Here is a 13,326-nt window from a genome sequence, read left to right as displayed (position 1 = left end):
TTTTGAAGCCTCATTTTCTTTCTTTTTGAGTATAGGTTCGTCCATCCCCAATTGGTTTAATTTTCATAAAACGACTCAGGAAAGAATTGTAATCCTCACATAGAAGACAGGAGAATAATTGAACCAGTGTACCAAAGTAACCCAGTTTCCATCCCATCATACATTCTGAGTTTACATTTGCACAACTCCCTGTTGTTTCAAATATTCCTTAGAATTAAAGATAAAAGCTTACACCAGTTTTGAAAGCAAAATGATTTGGAGCATTGTACAAATAAACATTGAAAGAACTGCAGATGTGTAAATCAAGGATAAAATAGAAATTGCTGGAAAAGCTCAGCAGGTCTGGCAGCATCTGTGGAGAGAATTCAGGGTTAACATTTTGGGTTGAGTGACCCTTCCTCAGAACAGCCCTTTCTCTGAGAAAGGGTCACTCGACCTGAAATGTTAACCCTGAATTCTCTCCACAGATGCTGCCAGACCCACTGAGCTTTTCCAGCAATTTCTGTTTTTGTCTTGGAGCATTATACATCCTCTGAGGTAAAGCCTAGGAAATGCTACAGCACCACTACTGGTGGGAGGTATTTGTTATTGAGGGACAAATGGAGAAAAGTTATGATCCAAAATGTGGTTAATTGGTGAAACCGAGCAGAGGCTATGGCAACGGATGAACGGGCACCTCACAATAATCAACGGGCAGGGTTGTTCCCTCTCAGTTGGAGAACACTTCAGTGGTCCAGGACATTCGACCTCGGACCTTTGGGTGACCATGCTCCAAGGTAGACTTTGGAACAGGCAGTAGCGAAAAGTGACCGAGAAGAGGCTGATAGCTAAGTTCAATACTCATGGGCAAGGCCTCAACCGGGACCTTGGATTCATGTCACACTACAGGTGACCCGATTACACTGTACACACACCCAGACACTCCTACAAACACACACACACACACGCACACACACATGCACACATACATATATAAGTTTCTGGGGTGAATGTGTACTTGCAGAGTTACATTGTACTTTGCTTAAAAACTGCATGAATCCACATAAGATTCTATTAATTAATTATTTAGATTAGAATCAGTCGAAACATTATGACACAGAGAGCAGCACAGAGGGGTGCTAACACCTTCAATACATTGTCTAGGCTGACACCAATTGTTTAAGTTCACTTGACAATGTCACTTTTAAAAAACGTTTTGCAATTTTCCGATGAAAGAAGTGAAACTATCATGGTCATTCTAACAGATGAGAGACTTAACAAACAATCAAGGTATTTTTCAATGTATAATTTCAATTACATCACAATGTAAACTTTTGCTATAAATTCTGTGTCCTACAATTGTGTCCTCCACAATCACCTGATGAAGCAGCAGCGCTCTGAAAGCTAGTGCTTCCAATTAAAACTGTTGGACTATAACCTGGTGTTGTGTGATTTTTAACTTTGTACACCCCAGTCTCCAACACCAGCGTCTCCAAATCACCCATAACAACTGAAGTCAGGCTTAAACTCAAAATAATGTGCAAACAACATGTTTAAATATTATATTATTGCCTACTCCAGCAGATCGTGCTTAATCCAAATAAATTTCATCAATTTTATTGTTACTGTATATTTTTGTTATGTGACTTGATGAAATTAAGGGGAATTCAAGCTTCTAAGAAAAAATGTGCAAAATGTTTATTTCAGCTACACATTAAGGGTAAGTTTTAAAGCCAATGGTTCCCTTGCTTAGGAAGGCTAATGAAGGAGGGTCATACCGGACTCCAAATGTTTACTCAGTTTCTCTCTCCACAAATGCTGCTGAGTTTCTGCAGCACTTCCTATTTTTTCATAATTTCAGATTCCCACTATCAGCAGTATTTTCTTTCTGTTCCTTTGTTCGGGGCTGCTTTGCCAGGACACGTTAGCTCTCAGTGCACTTGTACTTCTGTGATGTTTTACCAGGTTACGTGACCGAGAAATGGAAAAATACATGAAAAAGGCAAAAGAAAGTCAGCTCAAAGTGTCTGCCGGTATGTTTCCCTCATATAGTTCAGAGTGTCATTTGACTTTCCTCATATGTTTTGTTTATGTAATTTTACTTTGTGTCTCCTAGAAAATGAATCATGGACTTGGGCATTCTATACCAGCACATGTTGAGGATTGTTTAATGGGCAGGGTTCATTGGGATAAACAAGACATTTCGGGTTGGTAAGCTGTAACGAGTGGCCTCAACTATATATAACCTCTGATGTGGAGGTGCCAGTGTTAGACCGGGCTGGACAAAATCAGAAGTCACACGACACCAAGTTATAGTCCAACAGGTTTGTTTGAAATCACAGTCATAGGTCACTTCACCGGACAAAGGAGCAGTGCTCCATAAGCTTGTGATTTCAAATAAACCATTTATCTGCGTGGGTTTCCTCCCACAGCTCAAAGACAGACAGGTCAGATGAATTTGCCATGCTAAATTGCCCGTAATGTTAGGTGCAGTAGTCAGAGGGAAATGGATCTGAGTGGGTTACTCTTCGGAGGGTCGGTGTGGACCTGTTGGGCCGAAGGGCCTGTTTCCAAACTAAGGAATCTAATCTAACTTAATGACTTAATGGAATTGAGAAGAATGAGAGATGACTTGTGATGAAACCTAGAATATTTTTAGCGAGCTTGGCAGGGTGGACACGGAGAAGCTATTTCCCCTTGTGGTAGAATCTAGGACCAGGTGGCATCATCTCAGAGAAAGAGGTTCCCCAGTTAAGACAGAGATGAGAGAACACCCTTCGCTCACAGACATGTTGTAATACAGAAGAAGGTCATTTGGTCCACCATGCCTGTACCTGCTTGAAAATTGAGCATCATGACCTTGTGCCAATCTCCTGCTTTTGCCCCAGACCCAACATATTATTTTTCTCCAGATATTCAACCAATGTCCTCTTGAATGCCTAAATTGAACTTCCATCCACCGCCTTACCAGGCAATGCATTCCATTCTCTTGCTGGGCGAACAAGCTTTTCCTCGCTTCAGCCTTGCTTCGTTTGCAGGTCACTTTAAATTCATGTGTTTTCTTGTTGCTTTTGCGAGCGGGAGCAGTTTCTCCATATCCAGCCCGCTCATGATTTTGAAAACCTCAATCAGATCTCCTTTCAGCCTTCTTCTCTCCAAGGAGAACAGTTTGCAGTTCTACCAAATTTGTGTTACCTGCAAACTTCGAAATTGGCCCCAACACACCCAAGTTCTAGATTATTAATATACATTAGGAAAACAAAGGTCCTAAATTTGACCCCTAGGAAACTCTACGACAAACTGTCTTTCAACCCCTTCCCCCCCCAAAAAAAATCCATTGACCATTCCCTCTGTTCCCTCAGAGAGCTGATGACGCTGATTGATGGATATGCGAGGCTGAGGTTTTACTCAGTGAAGGAATCCTGGAATATGTGGTGATGAGGGTTTATCAGATCCGCCACAATCTCATTGGTGGGCAGAGCAGAGCCATTGGGCTAAATGGCCTGTCAGTGCTGCTCCCTATTATGGTCTTGCCAGACCGAGAATAATTTATGTAACTTTGCTGACAATGCAGAGACAGGTGGGACAGTAATCTGTGAGGTGGGCACAAAGAGGCTTCACAGCAGTTATGGTGGGCAGTACTGTGGCAGGTGGGCCAAATGGTCTCCTGCTGCTCTGTAACAATTCTGTTATTCTGAGATGGAGTAGAAGATGAAACTTTTTCCCCGGGTACAACAGAGTGTTACAAGGGGACATAAATTTAAGGTGAAGGGTGGAAGGTATAGGGGAGATGTCAGGGTGGGTTCTTTACCCAGAGAGTGGTGGGGGCATGGAATGCGCTGCCCGTGGGAGTGGTAGAGTCAGAATCATTGGCGACCTTTAAGCGGCATTTGGATAGGTACATGGATGGGTGCTTAATCTAGATTAGAAGTTCGGCACAACATCGTGGGCTGAAGGGCCTGTTCTGTGCTGTATTGTTCTATGTTCTATGTTCTATGTTCTATGAGGAATACACTTTGTGAGAAAGAATAGAATACCAGAATGTTTGTTTTGAAATAATGAGAAACTTGTAAAATTAGATTTTCACAGAGACACGGGCATACTTTTACTAGAACCATATTAAGTGAGCAAAAAGTAAATTCCGAAATCTAAAGTAGAAGAGTAAGGACAATCGCTACAATTGTATAGGGCTTTGGTGCAAACACACATGGAATATTGTAGTTTGGTTATATTATTGAAGGATAGAGATGCTTAACTAGGGGCTGTACAGTGATGGCATACTAGATTGATTCCTGGGTGAGATTATCAAGAGTCATAGGGTCATACAGAGCGGGAACAGACCTTCGGTCCAACCAGTCCATGCCAAATATAATCCCAAACTAAACTAGTCCCACTTGCCTGCTCCTGACACATCTCCCTCCAGACCTTTCCTTTTTTTTGTACTTATCTAAATGTCTTTTAAACATTGTAATTTACCCACATCCACCATTCCCTCAGGAAGTTCATTCCACATGCGAACCTCTGTGTACAAATATTATCCCTCATGTCTTTTTTAAATCTCTCTCCTCTCACCTTAAAGCTGTGCTCCCTAGTCATGAAATTCCCCATCCTAGGGAAAAGACAATTACCATTAAGTCTATCTATACCCCTCATTATTTTACAAAACTTCTATGCGGTCGCTTCTAAATCTCCCTTGACAGCAGGTGTGATGAGCAGTACTGTGGCAGATGGGCCAAATGGACTCCTGCTGCTCTGTAGCAATTCTGTTATTCTGAGATGGAGTACAGGATGGGGAATTCACTTCATTTGAAAGAATAGAAAACCACAATCCAGTCTAAATCAAAGCTTCTATACCCAACCACATCCTGATAAATCTCTCGTGAACCCTCTCCAGTTTAATAATATCCTTCCTACAACTGGGTGACCAGAACTGGACACAGTAATCCAGAAGAGGCTTCACCAATGTCCTATTCAGCCTCAACATGACTTCCCAACTCCTATACACAAAGGACCGAGCAATGAAGGCAAGTGTGCTAAATACCTTTTTAATCACTCTGTCTATATGTAATGCAAACTTCAAAGAATTATGTACGTGAACCCCAGGTCCCTCTGTTTTCTAACTCTACCCAAGGCCATACCATTAAATGGGTGATACATTGAGTAGATCAGGGCTGCATTCGCTGGGTTCAGATGAGAAATGATCTCAGATGCTTTCGAGACCTGACAGGTTATATGCTGAGAGCTTAGTTTTAAATTTTTTTAAAATTCACTCATGAGACATGGGTATCACTAGCTGAGCCAGCATTTATTGCCCATCCCTACTTGCCCGTGAGAAGGTGGGGGTGAGTTGCTTTCTTGAACAGCTGCAGTCCATGTGCTGTAGGTACACTCTTAATGCCTTTAGTGAGACAATACCAAGGTTTTGACCCAGTGACAGTAAATGAATGGCAATATTTTTCCTAGTCAGGATGGTGAGTGGCTTGGAGGGGAACCTGAAGGTGGTTGTGTTCCCATATATCAGCTGCCCTTGTCTGCCTACATGTTGCATGTTTGAAAATGTTAGCAGTTTTTGAATTCTCTGTCATTGCTTTTCTCTCTCTGTTTCTCACCTCACCCTCTGCCATGTTCAATCCAGGGCCAAAGAAACTGACTACAATTACTTTTCAGTTATCCACGTCACTGGATTTCGTAACCTTAAAAGAAGTGAAAGGTGAAGGTGAAAATTGGGATAACATTTTCACGGAGTCAAGGGATGACTCATTCAGTTGGCACAAGGTATGAGTTGTCATAATTATATTGTCAGTTCTATCACCCGACTGTTTATTACATAGATTCTATATTAGAGAAAGGTGCTGGGAAAGCGCAGCAGTTCAGACAGCATCCGAGGAGCAGGCTGCCTGACCTGCTGTGCTTTTCCAGCACCACTCTAATCTAGAATCTGGTTTCCAGCATCTGCAGTCCTTGTTTTTACCTACCTGTTTATTACATAGAACTACATAGAATATACAAGATAAAGATATTAGACCCTTCAATCCAACTGGCCCAATCCAGTGCTTATACGCCTTATCAGCCTTATCAGCAATACTCTTTATCAATCCCTTCCTGGATAACCTTCTAAACCAGACTACATTGAATGTACGTGTTAGAGGAATAGAGTCTTACAATAATGCAACACTGTTACGTTTAACTTCATACATTCAAGATACATGACAATGTGGTCAACTCTGAAATAGCCTAGGAGGAGAAAGTGAGGACTGCAGATGCCGGAGATCAGAGCTGAAAATGTGTTGCTGGAAAAGCGCAGCAGGTCAGGCAGCATCCAAGGAACAGGAGAATCGACGTTTCGGGCATCAGCCCTTCTTCTGAAATAGCCTAGTTTGCAATCCAATTCACTGCCATTTGGGAATGGGCAACGAATGGCCTTGCCAGTGACACCCACAGAGTGAAAGAATTGGAAAAAATAGAGGGTTTCTGATGAATCTATCTGTTAGTCATATGTTTCCAAAGCCAGAAAGCATAGATGGAAAACAAGGAAAAGACCCAAGTCGCAAGATCGTACAGCATCATTTTAGGGTGATTTTTTTAATTTCAAAAATATACTTTATTCATAAAATAATTTGATGGTCTGTACAGTTGGTCATGCCATACATACGTAAACGTTTACATACACAGATCAGAATTTATCATTTTTATATACAGGTCTGTACGTTTATCAATCATACGTCCATATATTTAGCTGAGGTGTGAGCAGAGCCCAAATGACTGTGCGGGCCCCCTGTCCTTCTTTAGGCAGGCCGATGTTACACGGTGGTCTTCCCCACCGCGCCATCGCGGTAGCTGCCCCAAGCTTCAGCACGTCCCTCAACACGTAGTCCTGGACCTTGGAATGTGCCAGTCTGCAACACTCAGTCGGGGTCAACTCCTTCAGCTGGAAGATCAATAGGTTTCGGACCGCCCAGAGAGTGTCCTTCACCGAGTTGATGATCCTCCAGGCGCAGTCGATGTTCGTCTCGGTGTGCGTCCCAGGGAACAGGCCGTACAGCACGGAGTCCCGCGTCACGGCGCTGCTCGGGACGAACCTCGATAAACACCACTGCATTCCTCTCCAGACTTCTTCTGCGTAGGCACATTCCAGAAGGAGGTGTGTGACAGTCTCGTCCCCCCCGCAGCCGCTTTGAGGGCAGAGTGCGGTGCGGCTGAGAGTCCGGGCGTACATAAAGGATCTCACAGGCAGAGCCCTTCTCACCACCAGCCAAGCCACGTCTTGGTGCTTGTTGGAAAGTTCTGGCGATGAGGCATTCTGCCAAATGGCTTTGACAGTCTGCTCAGGGAACCGCTCGATAGGATCCGCCCTCTCCTTTTCCCGAAGGGTCTCAAGGACACTACGTGCTGACCACTTCCTGACGGACTTGTGGTCAAAGGTGTTTTTCTTCATAAACTTCTCCACGAAGGACAGGTGATACGGAACGGTCCAACTACTCAGAGCATTCCACGGCAGCGAGGCCAGGCTCATCATTTGCAACACCGGGGACAGGAAGAACCTCAGTACATAGTGACACTTGGTGTTTGCGTACCAGGGATCCACACACAGCTTGATGCAGCCACACACAAAGGTGGCCATCAGGGTGAGGGTGGCATTGGGTGTATTTTTTCCCCTGTTGCTCAGATCTTTGTACAGTGAGTCCCTTCGGACCCGGTCCATCTTTGATCTCCATATAAATTGGGAATAGACCAGACCTGTGCCACGTATAACAGCAATGACAGTGCCTCACACCTGATGACCAGGTTTTTTCCCGTGATGGAGAGCGAAGAGCGACCGTAGCTTCCATCTGCCCAGTTTCTGCTTCACTTTGCTGATAAGCTTCTCCCAAGACTTGGCACATGCCCCAGCCCCCTCCCCGAACCAAATACCCAGCACCTTCAGGTGGTCAGTCCTGATGGTGAAGGGGATCGAGGATTGGTCGGCCCAGTTCCCGAAGAGAATGGCCTCGCTCTTGCCTCGGTTTACCTTGGCCCCCGAGGCCCATTCGAACTGGTCACATATGCACATGAGTCTGTGCATGGACAGTGGATCCGAGCAGAAAACGGTGACGTTATCATATACAGGGAGGCCTTGACCTGCAGGCCCCCACTGCCAGGAATAGTCACCCCTCTCAGGCTCGCATCCTTCCTGATGGACTTGGCAAATGGCTCTATGCAACACACAAACAAGGCAGGAGAGAGAGGGCAGCCCTGCCTGACTCCAGATCTGACTGGGAAGCTATCTGATTCCCACCCATTGATTAGACTGCACTGACAATGTTGGTGTAGAGCAGTCTGATCCAATTGCAGATTCCCTCCCCAAAGCCCAATTTGGAGAGAACATCTCTCCTATACCTGTGTGATATCCTGTCAAAGGCTTTCTCCTGGTCCAGGCTGATCAGGCAGATATCCAACCCTCTGTCCTGCACGTAGGCGATCGTATCCCTGAGGAGTGCGAGACTCTCAGCAATCTTCCTGCCCGGTACAGCACAGGTTTGGTCAGGGTGAATCACCGACCCCAGAGCAGACCTGACCCGGTTGGCGATTACCTTTGACAGAATTTTGTAATCCGCATTCAACAGTGAGATTGGTCTCCAATTTTTGAGTTCCTCCCTCTCCCCCTTCCGCTTGTAGATGAGGGTGATGATGCCTTCCCTCATGGATTCACTCATGGTACCTGCCCGAAGCATACTGACATACATCTCCAGCAGGCCCTGGCCAATCAAGTCCCACAGAGTGGAATAGAGCTCGACCGGTAAGCCGTCGCTTCCGGGAGTTTTATTCTTTTCGAAGGACTCGAGGGCCTTGGTCAGCTCGTCCAGAGATAGCAGCTGGTCCAGCCTCTCGCGTGTTCTGTCGTCTGAGACCTCCGTGATAGAGGACAAGTCATCTGTTTAGGGTGATTGGAATCAAGTTCAGAAAACTATCAGGGAGGAGTTCAATGTTTTACTGTTCAATGACCATTAAATGTTGTAGCTGGTATACTATACAGTAATGGTGAGGGAATGTTTGATCGGCAGTGGGATCTTCTCTCTGGCATTTATTATGATGTTACTATGGGTAGTGGCCAAAAGCCAGCTTTCAATACATACCAGTTGAACCAGTTTATCCGAAATCCCTCCCAATTTATGAATATTAAACTTCTTAAAGCAAAAACAGCAAAACAGTGACTCAAACAAACCAGTTGAGTGTTCACTGTCTCTGTGAAGTTTTAGGATTAATGTAGAGACTGCAACCTTCACCTTTGTTTCATGTTTATTTTTGCACAAAGGATCTTCACTCATCTTTCATGGTGAAATACTACAAGAACGGGAATAAGTTTCTTACTGCTTTCCCAGACGGAATGGCTCAAGTATTGTATCCTTTGTGGAAAGTGAATTGTATTAGATGCAGAATGCATTTTATTGGGGCAGCAAACATGCAATATTTCCCTCCAAGTGATGCAGTGAAAATTCCAATAAACACTTAGAAGCATATTATTAAGCTGGAGAGGGTTCAGAAGAGATTTACCAGGATGGAAGGTTTGAGTTATAAGGAAAGGCTGGGACTTTTTTCATTGGAGCACAGGAGGGTGAGAGGCGATATTATGGAAGTTTATAAAATAATGACGGGTATTGATAAAGTTAATGGTAGCTGATGGGGGATTTCAAGATTAGGGGACACATTTTTAAGGTGAGAGGAGAGAGATTTAAAAAAGACAGGAGGGGCAAATCTATTACACAGAGGGTGGTTCATGTGCGGAATGAACTTCCTGAGGAAGTGGTGGATGTGAGTAAAATTACACTGTTTAAAAGATATTTGGATAAGTATGTGAATAGGAAAAGTTTGGAGGGATATGGGCCAGGAGCAGGTGGGACTAGATTAGTTTGGGATTATGTTTGGCATGGACAGGTTGGACCGAATGGTCTGTTTCCATGCTGTATGACTCTATGGTTCTATAAATTATTGAGTGCACTCCATTTGTCTGTCTTTTCTCCCATCCTTGTTTTTAAGGGTTGGCCTGTGAACTTCCATGAGATTGGTCCACACTTGTGCGTAAAGTACTTCAGTACTTTGCCAATTTTTCCAGCAGGGTAGCTGACCCATAGATGCCCCTGCACCCTCTGCCTGTTGTCAGGCATATCGCAAGGATTTACCAGCTGACGATCCATCTGTGGGGCCACGTGACAAATACGCCTCCTGCAGAAATGCACCCAGTGGGGCCACTCAGTAATATCCAGCTCAACATCCACCGGTGTCTAGTGGCAAGGAAACATGGGCAGCATAAAACAGGCTGGCGATCCTCTGCCAGTCTGCTACCTCCCAGTGCCAAGGACTGATTTCAGCCCCGGTATTCCTGCTGGTTGCTTTCACAGCATCTACTCAAATGCTCTTTCCCACTGGGTTGGAAATGTGGATCTGGGTGGGCAGCCAATGGAGTGCTCGAATATAGCAGGATAACCCTTTCCTCAGTCAACCTCCAGGGACTTATACTTCCTGGCAAGGTTCACTCGGCAGCAGCAAGAGACGGTCGGCATAGAGTGCTGCAGATGTTTAGATTAGATTAGATTACTTACAGTGTGGAAACAGGCCCTTCGGCCCAACAAGTCCACACCGCCCCGCCGAAGCGTAACCCACCCATACCCCTACATCTACATTTACCCCTTACCTAACACTATGGGCAATTTAGCATGGCCAATTCACCTGGCATGCACATCTTTGGACTGTGGGAGGAAACCGGAGCACCCGGAGGAAACCCACGCAGACACGGGGAGAACGTGCAAACTCCACACAGTCAGTCGCCTGAGGCGGGAATTGAACCCGGGTCTCAGGCGCTGTGAGGCAGCAGTGCTAACCACTGTGCCACCGTGCCGCCCACAAAGAAGTTAGAAAACTGAAAGAAAAGCAAAAAATGGTGGAAATACTCAACATTCTCAGAGGTGAGTTGAGGATTATCAGGTCAGCCATGGTTTTATTGAATGGTGGAGCACACCTGGTCTTCTGAAGAAAACTGTAGATTTCAGGTTGGAGAAAGTGAGGACTGCAAATTGCTGGAGATCAGAGTCGAGAGTGCGGTAATGGAAAAGTACAGTAGGTCAGGCAGCATCCGAGGAGCAGGAGAATCGACGTTTCGGCCACAAGGGCTTTTGCCTGCAACGTTGATTCTCCTGCTCCTCGGATGCTGCCTGACCAACTGCGTTTCCAGCACCACACCCTCGACTACAGATTTCAGGTTGTCAGGACCGACGATGAGTTGTGGATCAAAGATAGGATCCTTTGTTGTTGGTCCTGAAGCCGACTGTAGCACTGCTACTGCTGTCCTCGCCAGGAGGGTTAGCATTCACCAGACTGACGTTCAAACTCGCATCAGGCAATGTGTCTACCTTCCCAGGAGTTTCAAGCTTTCATTTCAGAACAATAACCTGAAGGTTTGATTTGCCGTGTTTCCTTAACAACAATCAGTTATCCCTCTGGAAATCTGGCCGTTCAGATTTTTACGGACAAGCAGAAGAAAATTAACTGCATTGTGCTGGAGGACAAAGCTGACGAGCCAGAAATTCAGGCAGTGTTTTCCTCCTATGGCAGGTGTACCTGCTACCATCCGAATGGAGTCATCTGGTAGGTCACATCCTCCCTATAACTAAACCACATTGAAAATCTTATCCTTTCCAAAGATTTAAGTATCTTTTTTATTATTATTCATTCATGGGATGAGGGTGTCGCTAGCCAGGCAGCATTTATTGCCCAGCCCTAATTGCCCAGAAGGCAGTTAAGAATCCACCCCATTGCTGTGGGTCTCAAGTCATATGTAGGCCAGACCAGCTAAGGATGGCAGTTTCCTTCCCTAAAGGACATTCATAAACTGGATGTGTTTTTCCCAACAATTGACAATGGATTCATGGTCGTCATTAGACTCTTAATTCCAGATTTTAAAAAAAAAATGAATTCAAATCCCACCATCTGCCTCAGCAGGAATTAAACCTAGGTCCCTAGGACATTACCCAGGACTGTGGATTAATAGTCCAACTATAATACAACTAGGCCATTGCCTTCCCCTATCGGTGGGCATGTTGCTGAACTACTTTGCTGGAGTTGTTTGTTTATTTGATTGTTGGTTAATAGATTGTTGCAAAGACAGTAGCAGCAGGGCAGCAATGGCCGAGTGGTATTATTGCAAGACTGTTAATTAACAGACCCAGATAATGTTCTGGAGCAACAGGTTTGAATCCTGCCACAGCAGATGGTGGAATTTGTGATTCAATTTAAAGAGAAATCTGGAATTAAGACTCTAATGATTGGCATGAAGCCATTGTCAAGTGTCGGAAAAACCCATCTGGTTCAGTAATGTCATTTAGGGAAGGAAATCTGCCATCCTTACCCAGTCTGTCTTACAAGTGACTCCAGACCCACTGTAATGTGATTGATGCTTAACTGCCCTCTGGACAATTAGGGATGGGCAATAAGTGTTGACCTAGCCAGTGATGCCAACACTTTGTAAATGAGTTTTTTAAAAAAACTATTTATAATTTCAATTCTGTCTCTTTTCTAAAAATTGGCTTCTGTTTCCAAAATAATCAATTATGTCTATGTATTTTAGTAAGTAACATTGAAACATCATCTTAACTATCCTTCCATTATTCCATGTACCTGTTTGATGCTCACCAACAAGGTTTCTGTTAAGAGATGGGTGAGATGGTGAGAAGGTAGACAGAATGATGTTTTAATCATCCATCAACTTCTAAGAGGACCACTTCCATCCACAAGAGCATCAATTACTTCAGAAACATGGTCAGTGTAGTAGCTGGAAATGATGAAGTGGGTCATCCTCCGGCTCGGAGAAAGTAAGGACCGCAGATGCTAGAGATCAGCGTCGAAGAGTGGCACTGGAAAAGCACAGCTGGTCAGGCAACATCCGAGGAGCAAGAGAATCGACGTTTCAGGCATAAGCCCTTCATCAGGATTCCTGAAACATCGATTCTCCTGCTCCTTGGATGCTGCCTGATTAGTTCTGCTTTTCCATCCTCCAGATGGGTGAAAGTGGGAGGATTCACATCAGGAAAGTGACATGGCATTGTTTATTAAAACTCAATTTTGGATCGAGACCCATATATAAAGGGCCAAAGCAGGGGCACAGTAGGAACTTGAGTGTGATGGTCTGTGAATCCAAATGATTGGCAGGACTGTGGCTATTTTCCCTGGAGCATTGCAGGCCGAGGGACGACCTTATAGAGGTTTATAAAATCATGAGGGGCATGGATGGGGTGAATAGTCACGTTCTTTTCCCCAGGGTATAAGAGTCCAAAACTAGAGGGCATAGGTTTAGGGTGAGAGGGGAAAGATTTAAAA

General features: G+C 44.7%; 1 protein-coding gene across 2 annotated transcripts in view; it reads left to right on the top strand.

Annotated features, from left to right (window-relative positions):
* LOC140478734 (glutamate-rich protein 6-like) overlaps positions 1-13,326 on the top strand; it is a 92,534-nt gene that overhangs the window by 73,322 nt on the left and 5,886 nt on the right. For both annotated transcript variants that reach the window (XM_072572048.1, XM_072572047.1), the window contains 4 exons: positions 1,945-2,012; positions 5,615-5,754; positions 9,272-9,357; positions 11,443-11,598. In XM_072572048.1, coding sequence (XP_072428149.1) covers positions 1,945-2,012; positions 5,615-5,754; positions 9,272-9,357; positions 11,443-11,598 — 450 coding nt within the window. The remainder of the gene's footprint in view (positions 1-1,944; positions 2,013-5,614; positions 5,755-9,271; positions 9,358-11,442; positions 11,599-13,326) is intronic.

Source organism: Chiloscyllium punctatum, chromosome 6 (assembly GCF_047496795.1).
Source record: "Chiloscyllium punctatum isolate Juve2018m chromosome 6, sChiPun1.3, whole genome shotgun sequence".
Lineage (NCBI taxonomy): Eukaryota > Metazoa > Chordata > Chondrichthyes > Orectolobiformes > Hemiscylliidae > Chiloscyllium > Chiloscyllium punctatum.
The sequence above is the reverse complement of the archived record's forward strand: the minus strand, read 5'-3'. Positions and strand labels throughout refer to the sequence as shown.